The sequence below is a fragment of the Oryzias melastigma genome, linkage group LG16, assembly GCF_002922805.2.
Source record: "Oryzias melastigma strain HK-1 linkage group LG16, ASM292280v2, whole genome shotgun sequence".
NCBI classification, from domain to species: domain Eukaryota; kingdom Metazoa; phylum Chordata; class Actinopteri; order Beloniformes; family Adrianichthyidae; genus Oryzias; species Oryzias melastigma.
This window is the reverse complement of record NC_050527.1, coordinates 7504039-7519477: the sequence shown is the minus strand read 5'-3', so window position 1 is coordinate 7519477 and position 15439 is coordinate 7504039. Positions and strand designations below refer to the sequence as shown.

Genomic DNA, 15439 nt, shown 5'->3' with positions numbered 1-15439 from the left:
TAACTAATATTTTAGCAACATGCTAACGATTTAGTTTATTTGTTATCTACTGGGGATATTATAGGCTAATCTTGACTTTAGCTTCTATCTTAGCTACAGGCTAACATTTGTAACAAATTTAGTTTATTGAGGAATTTTGGGCTATTTTTGAGTTCAGCTAGTATTTAAGCAATGTGCTACCTTTTTTTTTTTTGGCTAATTAGGCATCTACTGAGGTTTTTTATGCTAATTTCAAGTTTAACTAATATTTTAGCAACATGCTAACGATTTAGTTTATTTGTTATCTACTGGGGATATTATAGGCTAATCTTGACTTTAGCTTCTATTTTAGCTACAAACTAACATTTTTAACAAATTTAGTTTACTGGGGAATTTTAGGCTATTTTGGAGTTTAGCTAGTATTAAGCAACAAGCTAGGTTATTTGGCTAACTTAGCATCTACTGGGGTTTTTTGGGCTAATTTGGAGTTTAGCACATATTTAACCAATACACTAAATATTTTAGCAAAATTGACATGTAGTAGGGATTTTTAAGCAATTTTTCTACAATTTTCTTTCCAGAAATTTAGGTCAACTTCAGTGCTCTTTCAGTTATTTAATGAATTTTCCAGTCTTTTAGCAAATTTAACATTTTGCAAAAAGCTTTTGCATTTTCAGCAAATCCCTTTAGTAATTAAGGTAAATTGCGTCACGATTTTGAGCTAAAATCTTCACCATCTTCAGCGACTAGTTTCAGCAAAAAGCATTCACACTAGGATAATTGAAGTTAATGCAACTTTTCTAGTTCTAGTTCATGACGACGTGACGAAATGGAAATTTAAATCTTTGCACAGAAAATAAAGACTTTAACATCTGTTAAATCTGTCCTTCCAAAACACAGCAACAAACAGAAGATCCATTCTCTGCTGCTACTCGACCCCTCTTTTCCTTTTTACTGAATTTTTCCACATTTTAGAATTTATTTCAATCACTGACCTGTTTGATTTGTAGTGGATTTATTTGTGCTACACGTGGCCCTAGAACTCTTTCGCTATAAAAAGTTTTTGCTAGGTAATTTTTACCAAATATAATATACTCAATAAAAAGTATTTGTCATGAAAAATAGATCAAAATATGACAACACATGATAAATTAGAGTAGTTTTCTTTTATTTCCAACTGTGGTTTATGCAACAAAATGGAAAATAAAAACACAAGATCCTAAGAACATGGTTGAAAATGACTGAAAAATTAGGAATTTGAGTGCAAAAAATTCCTAAAAAAAAAAATAATGATACTGGAGACTTGGCCTTTGTTCTACCCTTCCTGGTACATGTGAGACTTTATCAAGGGACCCATGACACTCAGAAAAATGCAACATATTGAAAGTCATGCAGACTTTCAATACTTCCAATACTAAGAGCATACTTTTGCTCAGATGAAAATCACCCTGCGGTGAAAGAGCTTAGTCTACGCTCAAAAATGTGACAATTTCTGGACATCAGCAACACCAGCACACATCTAAAGCTGTTATTCATTACTTGTGTGTCATCTCTCTGCTTCCTTACTCTACGCTTGTAATTCTTCCCTTCCAGCAAGAGTTCGTCTGTTTGTCAGCCGGCTCTCTTGGCACTCTGGTAACCTTAAAGAAGTGCTCTCTTCCTTTGATTTTTCTTCTTTGCACACTTCCTGTGCACTCCAGTTGGGTCACATGGAGAAGCCGTACCTTTCCCAGGCTTGTGTTTACACCTTTCTGGAGAGCGCGTGACCCCAGAGAAGGTGCAGCTGTGAGCGCTGAGCAGAAGAGGAAATAGCTGATCGATGTCTCACTGTCTGTTGAGCAGCTCTGGTTTCCTGACGACTCGGAAAGGTGTTTGTTATACAGTTTCTTTCAGATACACTATCTTTGCGTTGCAGTTGGTGAGGACAAACAGTGCGAGCTGACCTGCAGACCTGCTGGCTATAGATTCTACGTCCGTCAGGCGGAGCGAGTCAGAGACGGGACGCCCTGCTTCAATGTCAGCACCAACGATGTCTGTGTAGAAGGACGATGTCTGGTGAGTGGATTAGACTACGAATGTGTGGGGATTTTTTTTTCTTAGGTGTCTGAACCTAAGTCCACCCTGTCTCGTAAAGTCTGACATAGTGCAGGACTTGGCTCTTGTAATCTCATGTCTGGAGGCTGATTTAAATCTGCCATTCAGATTAGGAGCGCCCACACTGGGCCCCTTTCTTCTATATCTTTTCTCTCATTTTCACTCTCAATCTCTAAATTCAGCCAAATTCCACCACTCAAAGAAAAAGCAAAGAAAAAGAACTAATTTACACAAATAATAGTAGACGTTCTCAGCCCTTGTTCCCCTATCCCACTTTATCTTCATTGTCCCACCCATCACTCACATCCTTTCAACGCCTTCTCCTTCCAGTCGGAGGGCTGTGACGGGGTGCTGGGCTCCAGCACTGTGATTAACAAGTGCGGAGTGTGTGGTGGGCAGGACTCGTCTTGTCGAAAAGTGACGGGAAGCTTCCAAAATGCCACCGTCACCCTTGGTTACCACAAGATCCTGGACATCCCAGCCGGAGCCAGACTCATTAACATCACGGAGAGACGATCCAGCCCCAACTACCTCGGTGAGATGCTTCACCAAATGTCAGTGCTCAGTGCGAGTGTGGCTCAAAACGTCTTAAATAAAAGAACTTCGGTAAACATTGGTGAAGAAAGTGCAGATTTGGCCTCGTTTGTGTGTGCTGGCTTCAACTTAAGCAGAAGGTTTTGTGGTCGTGGAAACTCAAGCCAGAAAAAGCTGAAGTGTGTACATGTTTGCATTTGTGTGTGTTTTCCTCCTCAGCCTCCCGTTAATGAGCTGAAGTCTGTGTTTGTCTGTCTGGGAGTGTGTTTAGGCACATGGTGGGTTTCTTAAGAATTCACCAGACTAAACATGGTCCTAATGTGAAAAGAAAATAAGACTCAAATCCGGCTGACGTTTCCAACCTGCCCCGCTAAAATCCGTTCCTCCAGCTCTGAGGAGCGGCACGGGGGCATCAGTGGTGAACGGGCGCTGGGCCGTGGACCCGCCGGGAGAGTATAAGGCAGGTGGAACCACTTTCACCTACATCCGACCCAGAGCGCAATCGGAGGGGAAGGAAGGGAGAGGAGAATCCCTGAGGGCTCCAGGACCCACCACAACACAGCTGCAGCTCTATGTAAGTCCTGCAGCGAAGGGAAGGCCTTCCTTTAACCCTGTGAGCAAACATAACCCAGGGCATGGCAAAATAAAGTGACGGGACACAGTTGCAGCAGATTGAGAACATTTGTCCCTCTGTGGACTTGACGATCCAAAAACAGGATTTTTCACTGTCTGTTGGACAAAAATTTAAAAAATGTATTTTTTTTCTTAAGTTAGAATACTGATTTTAAAGAAAGCCTAAAGCCAGAACTTTGATGTAGAAGATCAAAATATATTTTTTTCTCTTTAATTTTCCATAATTATTACATATTTGAATGTTCGCTTATAGCCCTGACCTTTGACCTTTGTCTCAATATGTAAATCAATTTTTGTAAAAAAAATATTCCAGTTGAAAATCTAGTAAATTAATCAAAAATGTTAAAGCATTTTTAATAAAGACCATATTCAGTTACTTTATATCTGTTGTAAAAGTGTTTCCAGTGATACAGAGTATTAGGACGACCAAAAAAAAATAATATTACAAGTTTATTTCTGTAAATTTTCGCCTCTTAATTTCGTAAAATTTTGAGAAAAAAGTCATAAATGTAGCCTATGACTTTTTAAGTCATAAATATACAACTTTATTCTCTTTTTTCTTGTAAATTTTACGACTTTATTCTCGTAAATTTACAAGATTCAATCTCGTAATAAATACAAAAATGTTCATTAACTGGCCCTAATACTCCATCGAATTCCCAGTGGTCTTTTAATTATATTTATGTTGTTTTTCAGCCAAAATCAACAAATCTCTGTTTTCTGCCAGGACGTAGTTTCCGCAGAGAAGCAGCAGTTCATCAGAAATTCATCCCCGATTGACTATTTGCGTCCCTGATTCCCTCCCTGTTGCTGAGAGCTCTGAGAAAGAAGCGTCACAAATAAACTCTTTTCATTTTTGTCTTTTGAATTACAATGATTTGAATAAATAAATACTCAATTTAAGCTGAATTTTCATCATATATGTCTTCTTTTATGAGAAATTCCTCAAGAACACGTTAAAAACACCAAAAATATCAGCATTTTCTTCTTATTTTCCTCTAAAGATGTTTTTTTAAAGAAAATATGTCTTCAGGCATGTGAACACATCATTCAATGTATAGCAGCACAGATAAAAACCAGCGTTGTGATCTCACTCCCCTTCTTTGATTTTTTTTTTCTTCAAAAGCCTTTTGTTTTTGGGGGCCGATATAACTGCTCATCCATTGAAATCTCTGTTGGAGCGAGAAAAGTTCCTCGTTTTGCTCCGGGGGAGTTTAAAGTCAGCACCGGGCCACACTGAGATGATCAAAGCAGCTCCATTCATCACAGTGCATCACAGCGTAACACTGTGGTCTAATGTATCCCCTTTCACTCTTGACATAAAAGTTTCCATACATTTGTTCAACAAACTGATTAGAACTTTGTAGCCAGCAGTGTGTGAATGACATCCAACTCATTCTGTCACTAACAGGATTTGAATGAACATAACCAATCGCTAAATCTCTTACTCCTCTTTGAATCTAAAATTCTGAAAAATTCTTAATTTTGGAGCTTTTTAAATATTTTTAAAGGTAATAAGGATTTTAGGATTTTCATAATCAATATAAGGTAGAAAAAAAAGTACAAATACTTGTGGTTGTGTTTGACACACATTTAAACACAAAGACCTCCTTGAAATTGAAATAAACTAATCAATCAATTTATTAATTAATCTTTACATGACATCACGGGAAAATTTAAATTTCTGGTATTTTTGTTAATAAACAAGGAGTGCAGTGGTCAGATAGATAACTCTAAACTTTTTAAGCCTTAGATCGGAGTAGGAAAATGTTTTTACTTTTTGGGCCACAAAAGTCAAAATTTGGCAAAATCTGTGCCATTTTTTAGTAATTCCACCTCTTAAGAGAAGGAAATAACATGGAATGCGGGCGAAAACGTGCTTTAATTTTGATTTAAAGTAAATGTATATATTTTAAAACAGAATATTTAGGAGTTTTTATTCCAACACTGTGGGTTTTATTTGAGCCAGATGCACAGATTGGTTGATGTCCGCCTGGAAAAAAACGCAAAATTAGAGAAATGTTGAAAAAATGCTACAAAAGAACCTCGGAAAAACAATACGTTTTCCAACAACACATGAATGCAGTGTAACTTTTCTGCACCGAGACAAAGGTCAGTTTATTTGTAGTGCACCAGATATTTATTTATATTTTTCTCATGGGACAAAACTGCTGAAATGAATTTTTGACACAGTGAAAAGTAGTCGGCGTCCATCTTGTATAGCAGCGTAAAGTTATTTGTTCTGCAAAATAAATCATAATAGAGGCGTCCAAACCCCTGGAAACAACAGTGAGGGGTGTACATACTGTATGTGGAGACAACAGAATATAAAACATTAAAAAGGGTTATCAATAGAATTTATTCCAGTTGCTGTAGTTTCCCCACCGCTGCCTTAGATTCAAATTTCAAGTGTTAAGCAGGGTGGTGGTAGCATCATGCTATGGGGCTGCTTTTGTTGCTTCTTGCAATAAAAAAAACACAATAAAAAATGCATTATATTATTAAACTCCCAAAACTTGTCAAGACATAAACAACAATATGTCTTTAAAGTAGAATTTTAGAATAAAAGTGATTCAAATTCTATACAAAGATTAGCAGTTTTCTATCTAACTAATGAACCCAAACATGGATGCAGTTGAAAACCATACAGCTATCAAATTTCCAAAAAACTGGAGCAAAAGTCGTCTGCTGCAGCTTTTCTTTTTGTAAAAAAGTTCCCAGACAGTTTCACCAACATGCGTGGATCAAGACAGATCTGCTTAAGCTCTCCATAAACCACATCAGAATGCCTGTGCCCTAATAATAACAGCCTGACCTTAAGATCCAGTTGAAGAGCAGGGATCTTACGCTGCTTTCTCTCTAGAATTTTGCTACTAGCTTTGAAAATAACAGATGTTGGCACCGAACTTTCCCTGATTCTGTTTACACCAACATGACAAGATTAACTCTGCAATCCCGACTTTGCATCATCGCCTGGATTCCTCTAAAGGGCAGAGGTCCAAAGTCTGCAGCCTATCTTTCGTCTGACACTTGCGGTTTTCTCCTATTGTCTGTTTTTCCTCCAGGTTATTTTCCACAAAGACAACCCGGGCATTGACTACGAGTTCTACATCCCTGTGGAGAAAAAGCCAGAGAAGGAAAAGCTGACAGAGAGGGAACGGGATCCCCCGCTGGAGATACCCAGAGAGAGGCCACGGGAGCGGGACTCGGAGAGGGCACCCCTTCGCAGTGAGACACCTTTACGACCCTCCCATTCTCCTCAGTGTTTTCTATAGTAATTCATACAAGCCACACCATAAATCCATCAGACTTAAGAAAGAATGGGTGGAAGGTGAGAGGATCTTTCCTAGGGAAACACCACAGTGACTGACGTCTTTTTGGATTACGACGGGCGTGGTTGTGATCCAAAGGAAAGGGAGTCTTTATGAGCGTGTTTGTGTGTGTTTGTTTGCCATGACCCAGATGGGAGACTATCTGTTCAACATATTTGCTTGTCATGAGACCCTGACCTCACCATGACATCATTAGCCCGTGACTCACTGCCTTCCTCCTGTCCTCACAGTTTTTGCATTTACTCCTTCATTTCGTCCTTCATCCCTCTTTTCCGCCCTTCCTGTCCTTTCTAATTATTCCATCTATGTTTGTCTTTTTATTTTTTTCCCAGGTCCCCTGACTGTATCAATAGAGGACCCACCTCCTGCTTCTCCTCCTATTTCGGGCCCTTCTTTTCCCTCCTCCTCCTCCTCCTCCTCCTCCTCCTCCTCGTCTGTATTTTCTCAACCGTCTTCAGAGCGCTGGACACCTGAGAGGACGCGGCAACGAGGCTCAGCGCCAAACAGGAACGCGCGGATCCCTCCCCGCACTGACCTGCCCCCCGACACTCAGCTGCCGTTTGTGTGGAGGACAGGTGGCCTCACGCACTGCTCTGCCTCCTGTGGCAAAGGTCAGCCTCTCAAAAGTCCTGGAGATCTCTGCATGTACCTTTCTGTGAACTTCAAACCACTTCCATCCCTTTGAATGGTGCAATGTCTCCCTCCGGTGGCTGTGGGGTGCAAGTGCAACAACATGAGATTTACCAGCTTTCTCCATTTTCTTATAGGTTTTCAGCATCGAGCCGTCATCTGTGTAAATCGCCAAACAGATGAAGAAGTCCCAGAGAGGAAGTGTGACTCGGCAGCCAAGCCTGTTCCTGAGGAGGAGCCGTGCAACACACACCCCTGCCCACCATTGTGAGCTATCCACAATCCTCCATAAGGAACAATGCATTGTGTGTAAAATATTCAACATCCATTTCCTGGAGTATTACTGTTCCCACAGAGGAAGCGAGTACATGGAATTTACTGCAAAATTAGCTCATAAAAATGTTTGAATTAGTAATTTAAGTTTATTATAGCTACAGGATGCACTCTGAAAAATATACAGATGCTTGTTTTTTTTGTTTCGAATAAGAAAACTGGAAAAAATAAGCAAAACAAACAAGAAACAAAATATAGCAAACAAAATAAAGTCTGATATAACTTGATATATCCACTAGTTTAACTTTAGACTGTTATGAACGAATGAAAGAAGAACTTTATCGTTGTTGTACATTATACAACATTGATAAAATAAAATAAAATAAAATAAAATAAAATAAAATAAAATAAAATAAAATAAAGTGAAATGAAATGAAATGTACAGACACACCTATCCAGCCAATTCATGGCTGATAATCTAGTGCAATATATGTGACATTTTTGAAGACCCAATTTGATGAAAATTGTGTTTTTGGTGTTTTTAACATGTTTTTGTGTCATGATGGAGGAAAATTAAATCCAAAACTGCATTTCTTAGTAATTCTTTATTCTGAAATCAGGGGCAGACAAAAACATGTAATTGGAAAAAGTTTATAGATGTTTCCTGCTCTGCTCCATTCAACACATCCACTTGTTGACAAATTTTGCACCAGTAATGTTAGATTGGGGGTATGATGGACTGTAAGCTAGCAGGAGGAAGTGAAAATGTTGGATGATGGGAAGTAGTGGCAGGCTTACTCTGCGCCAGCAGTCCCGCCCACAACTAAGAGGTGAATTTCTTATGTACTACTGCCATCCTGCAGAAACTATGTCCTTAAAAATGACATTTTTTATTATTATTTTTTTTACCATCATTTAAAAAAAAACCCTGGGAACGCTTTACAATTGATCAAAAGATATTCGGAGTGAGTTTTAAATCTGGATTATATGCATGTAATATTTTTAAAGATCATTTTAAAAATGAAATGCCTTTGAAGTGTGCAAACTATTAGAATAGTCATTCACACTGATTTCTTCTTTTTTAAATTATGTATTTCATTAGAAAACGATACATAACATCAGAATAATATAAAATGAAATCATAACAGTTAATAAATGAAAAGAGGGAGAAATAAGAAAACTTGTTTTATCTGCCCTAATTCCTAAAAAAAAAAAAAAAAACAAAGTACATCAAACAAAGAAGATGATCTTTACATAAATATTAAGCCCAGCCTACATTTTAAATAAACATATTAACATAAATACATACACATTTACATAAACATTCACCTACACAAACCTTAATTTAATCATATTTATCTACTATGGTTCAAAGCCTTCAACTACTTAAAGCTTATTCAGAGTTTTCAGCTTTGATTTTAGATTTTAGAAGTCGATGTTTGTGTGTGTGTGGTAGCTGGGAGGTCAGCGCGTGGTCGGAGTGCAGTGTGTCTTGCGGGCCGGGCGTGCAGCAGCGGCAGCTCCAGTGCAGGCAGAGCTTTGGAAACCGCTCCACCATGGTCCACCCTCAGCGCTGCGCTGGTCTCACCAAACCAACGTCCACACAGGCCTGCCAGCTCCAGCTCTGCTCCCACTGGGAGGTCGACTCCGACTGGAGCACGGTTTGTTTCTGATTCTTTCAATAAAATCTTCCAGTTTCTCTACGTTTTTTATGATGGTAAACATGTGAATCTTAACGCAGTGCTCAGTAGACTGCGGGATGGGAAAACGGACCAGAAGTGTGCGCTGCGTCAGTGATCAAGGCGGTGTGGTGAACGACAACGAGTGCAACTCCAGGGTCCGCCCACAAGGAAGCGAGGAGTGCAATATGGGCCCCTGTGTCACCAACTGGTACTTCACCGACTGGTCCAACACTGTGAGTGCGACAGTCGAAAGCACAAACGCTTACCCAACTGCAGATCTCAACACGCCGTCTTGCTCTTGAGCGCAGTGCTCGGCGCAGTGTGGCCCTGGGGTGCAGAAGAGAGAAGTGGTGTGCCTCACAAGAGGTGGGGTCAGAGAAGGGGAAGGAGGAGGGGACTGCGTCGCCGAAAAACCATCAGAGCTGAAGGCCTGTAACAGCGGTCCCTGTGTGCCAACGCTCATGTGGTTCAGCAGTCCTTGGACAAAGGTGAGATGAAAGAACGAAAACGTTGGTGCTGTGGGGTCTGCAGCTCCACTTTACAATGATGGGAAAAAGTTTTATAAAGGGAAGAAGTTTAAATCACTTAAATTCCCTATATATTTATCGTTCCCAGTGGTCTTTTTATTATGATTATGCAGTTTTTAGCCAAAATGAAAAAGCCTGTGTTTCTTTTTAGGACATTTTTTTTTTTTTTTTTGCAGAGGAGTTTCCTAGAAATTTATCTCAGAGTCGTTCTGGCGCAGAAGTAACCCTACATTGATATCCCAGCATTCCTTTGTTTACGCTCTCTCCTGCTAGCTTACAGCCCCTCACAACCCCAATTTAGCATTAGCATAGCAAAAAGACACGGCAAGCAAAATCAGAGCGATCCAGCCGTACAGTTCTAGTCAGATGAGCTTAGATGAAGGAAATGAAAACGTTAATGGATCTATTTGTCTGCTAGTGGTTGCATCAGAATTGGACTTTGGCTCGCTAATGCCAGTTGGTGTGTCAAAAACCTGAACTTTTTCTAACCAAGGGTTTTTATCTGCGCCTATTCCAACACAATTTGAATAAAGAAATACTCAGAAATGCAGATTTAATCTTAAATTCTATAAATAAACCATGAAAAAAAGCTACAAAAATGTGTTAGAAACACACTTTTCATTGAAGTGGGTCTTTAAACTGCAAGCTAGACACCAAGAAACAGACTTTTGCTCAAAAATGTTTAATATTATTTTTTGTTTTAAAGGAAAATTTTATTTAAAGGGTAAAAAAAATAAATTAACTAAGTGACCAAAATAATTTCTCAAAGATTTTTAGTAATAGTTCACAAATTTTATATAAATGGCAATTGTTTTACTTCATATTTCAAGTTTGAGTATCCATTTTTTTCTTTTTTTATGTATTTTTTAAAAATAAAAAATAGGGAAGGATAGTTTGACTACTTGAATTTTACATTTTAATAAATCAAACCCCTTTCTAAAATATCACATATAATCATTCTTTTGTTAAAATCACATACATGCTATCATCTATAAAATTGAAGAAAATGAAAAAAAAGGGTTTTAAATAACAGTAAAAATGTTGCAGGTGTTGAGGACGTTTAAACATTGCTTTTTTATGAAAACTAGATACTATGTTTTAGCCGCATAAATACCTCCTTATTGTTTTTTGATCCCTTAAGCTGCATGTTTCTGTTGTTCAGTGTAACGTTCCGTGTGGGGATGGAACCCAGCGCCGAGACATCGTTTGTGTGAAGAAAATGGGAAATGACTTCACAGTTGTGCCCGCCGCTGAGTGCGCTCATCTAGAAAAGCCCGTCGCAGTCCAAGAGTGCCAGATGGGAGAGTGTCAGTCATCTTGGTTCACAACAGAGTGGAGCGCGGTGAGTCGTGAGGCCACAGGAATAGTGTGGAATTTAAAGCCCAGGTGTCTGCTTAACCTCATTATTACCGCTCCATTTGCTACTTTTTACTTCCAGTGTTCGCGCTCCTGTGGGAGGGGCTTGCAGGTGAGGGAGGTGCGGTGTCTTACACCAGACAGAAAGCACAGCCAAGCGTGCGATGCCAGCAGCAAACCCGAACAGGAGCAGGCCTGCAACACAATACCCTGCGGCCCGCAAGTCACAGGTGGGTGAATCCGAGGCTTGTGTGTTTTAGTGGTTCCCCGTCTGACGTGGACTTCCTTCCTTCTCGTTGTGTGCAGATAAAAACTGCAGGGACAGACGGGATAACTGCATGATGGTGGTGCAGGCCAGAATGTGCGTGTACCCCTACTACAAAACCGCCTGCTGCGCCTCCTGCACACAGAGCGCTCAGCGGGCCAAGAGACAATGAGCAGCAGGAATGAGCAAGAATGAGCTCAGAATGCCTGATGACCCCTGAGAGGAGGAGTCTTTAAAAATGGACTTGGCATTCAGATAACATTTAGCTCCTTTTTTTCCTGACTCTTCAGGTAAAAATATGTGAAAGCAGCCAGCTCCTTCTTCCACAAGTCAGTTGAATCTAATTAAATCTCCACTCTTTTTATTTTCTTCTACAACACATTTACTACGTGTATTAACTGATGGAGCCTGTTGATCTCTTGGAAGCTCTCGTCTCTGGCTGTTAAATGAAAGTGCACGCTTAGGCTGTGTTTCAAGAGCAGATTTAGCTGCTATTTAGATCCCAGCAAATCCAAAGGATCTTGAATTTAGATCAGTCTGACATGCATACTACTACTCACAAATCGTTACCACATGAGCTGAAGGTCTCCTGGAGCAGATCTGTCCACGCAGCCCCCCCCCACCAGCCGAGCTAGAAGGATCTATTTACATGTCGTACTGTTTGCCAAAAAGATTTCCTCAAGTGTCCTTTAAATCAGTGTTTGTACAGGTGAACCAAAGGGGTGTGTTGACCAAAACAGGCTGCGGGGATGGAGCTGTTAAATAGAAAGTGGGATTGATATGGATGTTAAACGGCACAACCTCTAGCAAGAGAAAGATGGTTTAGTTCTTGAACCACAAAGGTTTTTTATTTGTAAAGAAGGAAACAAATAGGTTAAGTCAGTAATGTTAGAGAAGGTTTTTTATAAAAAGTTCAATCCTAAAATGTTTTTTATTTTTGGTAGATGTGGGCATGGGCACCTTTCAGTCATCAAATGGCACGTAAAGGATTTTAAAAATAACCACCTCCTCTGCTAGAAGAGACTATTGACTGTATAATAGAACTGGACTGAGTGAGTGTAACATCATCCGCTTACTTCTGGCTCCAGCAAAATGAAGCCTATTTAGCCACCATTTTTCTGTGAATGTTGTCATGTTGGGGCCAGAAAAGTTTGTCGGTTTTTCTTTCCAGTTCTTCTATATTGTCAATGGAAGAGACAAGTGTTTTTCAAAGTAAAAGCAGCAAGTTTTATCAGCTTTTTGTTCCTCTTTGAATGTGTTTTTTTTCTTTTTGTAAAAGAGACCATTGACTGTATGAAAGAACTGGACGGAGCAAGTGTGACGTCATCCCTTCTTACTTCTGGCTCCAACGAAATTAAGCCAGTTCAGTCGCCATTTTTCCATGTTGCCATGTTGGAGCCAGACGACGTTAGTCGGTTTGAGTCCCTCTGATCAAGTCGTTTCTATGGCAACTGCTCATGAGTGAGCTTGTTCAAAGTCCCCGCCCCTTCCACTGAAAGCAGCTTGAGAGAATCTGTCAATGAAACGTTCAATCAAACATGCTTTACTGAGGCATCTGATTGGCCAGTTCATAATTTGAAAACTTGTGATAAAATAAAAAATATTTTTTAAAAATTTGTTTAGCAAGAAAGTGTCAAAGCCAGAAATTGTTATTCTGACAAGTATAATGACTGTCTATTTTTCAGTAAAAGTCTATGGGATTTTGGCTTCTTGGCGCCAGCAGGTACATCCTGTTTGGAACGCCAGGGGGGGGAGGGGTCGCTCATTCCAGTTCTTAAATACAGTCAATGGAGGAGACAAGTGTTTTTCAAAATAAAAGCAGCAACTTTAAGTTTAGACTTCACTTGCTAGCTCGCTGTTACTTTTAATGTATTTTTACAATTAAAAAATAAGCACAGCTTTTAACTTGACTGTCATAACAGCCTTAAAACTATCACCTTCTTGGAAGAAAATGTTACAAATTGGTCCTCTGACTGACTGTACATCCAGAATCAGAAGACTGGACAAAGACAGGATTTTACTATGTCAGATGAAAAATGCATTTATCTTAAATCCTGCTTTTGACTGATATATTTTGCTTATTGAAGGGGCAACTTCTGTATATGTGTGTAATTATCCTTTTAAGTCCTTTTCGCTTGCCTTTCCTTCACACATGGATGCACACTCAGTCAAGTTTCAGGAATCTGTATATTTGCCAAGTAACTTTGAATGTTCATAATTTCTTGTATGTAACTAAAAATACTTGGTGTAGGCTCACGCATTCGTATCTGTCGTTTAATCGTTGAATTTCTTATAAGAAGCTTTGTGACGTCTAATTGTGCTCTGGATTTATGAATGTTTTTGTGCGTCTCTGTATAGTTATGTGCCGCACAGCTGTGGCTTTGAATGTCTCTGTTTTGTTTCTACAACCTTGTAGTATAAATTACATTTTATAAGTATATAAACAAAAGGATAGTAATTTATCTATGATATGAAGAGCATGTAATTTATTTTTATTCTTAGGAATTTTTGTTACCACCAGAGTTTATGTCATTTTTTTTATCATATCGAAAAACGGAAAAGCAGCGTGCATAAAATTATTATCTTAAAGCTTCATTTTAAATAAATCTGAAATTACAGAGAAATGTGTTGATGTGTTATATTTATTTTGCTCTTTGAAGGGGAAGTTGCATTACCATTTTTGTCCAAAGAGGGGCACCGTTGAGTCTAAAAAAGACCATAGATTAGTAGAAAATGTAAATATTTGTTCATAAATTATATATTTAATAACCACATATAAGTGGCTTTGCAGTATGTGTTTAGTTAAGTAGGAAAGGATCAGAAAAATACATTAAAATCCGCTTACATTGATTTTGGTCTTTTAAAACCCTACATTTGAAAGAGATGCAAAATGAAGCATCAATCTTCAGCTTTAGCAGTCAAATTTTTGCTTGTTGTTTAACCCTTTTTGTAGTTTTAAAAGCTTCAATAATAATGTTTTAGCCAGAAATTGTTGCAATTTAGGCATAACAACACCACAGTGGCAGTAGAGGGGCTCAGATTCTGACACTGGGACAAATAAAAGCATTTTATTTAATAAAATGCATTACATTATTGCAGCTTTGCAAGATAAGGAGAGAAGAACAATGAATGTTGTAAAGACTAATGGCTGGAAGCACAAAACAAGCTCTGGACTTGTAAATTTCTGTAACTGGACTGAGCCAAGACTCCAGCCTCTGACAGTTAAGGTCAGCCTCTCCTCATGCGGACCCTAAGGGAATGCAAACTGAGTCAACTGGTGGTCCTGGTTTTATTTAATGTCATGTATGGAGGTTACAACTCCTTTTATTTTCCAAGATTTTTGTGGTTTTACACATGTCTAAACACTAAATTTTAAACTACAATCATATTTCTACATTTTGTTCTTAAAGTCGCTGTGATTCAGCAGAATATCTTAGTTCCTTTTGCCATTTCAGACTTCTTTTATGAGGATTATTTTACCTGACATTGTTTTAACGTCATTGTCTAAAGAATGAAAGACCGCTCTGAGTGTTTTTGTTTTTAAGTGGAACCAAAGCTCTGGTTTCAAAGCATTCAACTCTCAAAGAGTCCAAGGTCAGGTAGAGGAGTCTGCTGAGTATTTCGTCTGAGATTTGAGATGTGCAATTACCATCAGAGGACGAGAGCACTGGGATGCCCTGAATTTCTTGTAAATAAAAGAAGTTAAGGGGGAAAAGAGCAAGGTAACCCAAAGGTAAAAAAATAAATAAAATTGACAGATGGATCCCATTAGCATGCATCCAATATTGAATAGATTGTTGCTCGATTGCAGAGGGGAAAGAATCTGAATAAGAAACAAGATTGACAGCTCCAGAGTGAACTGATGACTCCTTTACCCTCAGCAAGAACAGGAGATTGTATCTTGACAATCCTTTTATAGCTTTGTTGACCACAAATTTTGTTATGAAGTTTTTACCCAAAACTAAGCTTCAACTAGAAGTAATCTATATGTTATTATCTCAACCTGTTATATGTGTGGGGGAGAAGGCGAATTAAAAGATCGAGAAGGAAAGCACACAGTAAGGGGAAAGGTAACCAGAGAAGTTAGTGACATGTAATGTGGAGGTAATGGATGTAAACAGACAGGAGAGAAAG

The 15439-nt window shown here is 38.9% G+C and overlaps 1 protein-coding gene across 1 annotated transcript in view; it reads left to right on the top strand.

The window, feature by feature from the left end:
• The window catches only part of adamtsl4 (ADAMTS-like 4), a gene marked incomplete in the record, with an annotated part of 50366 nt that extends 36235 nt beyond the window's left edge, over positions 1-14131 (top strand). Inside the window, 12 exon segments of the mRNA XM_024268077.2 lie at positions 1895-2034; positions 2404-2608; positions 2997-3181; positions 6306-6468; positions 6905-7183; positions 7340-7469; positions 8932-9136; positions 9217-9390; positions 9466-9645; positions 10847-11026; positions 11123-11270; positions 11347-14131. Coding sequence (XP_024123845.1) covers positions 1895-2034; positions 2404-2608; positions 2997-3181; positions 6306-6468; positions 6905-7183; positions 7340-7469; positions 8932-9136; positions 9217-9390; positions 9466-9645; positions 10847-11026; positions 11123-11270; positions 11347-11477 — 2120 coding nt within the window.
• Between the last annotated feature and the right edge of the window lie 1308 nt (positions 14132-15439).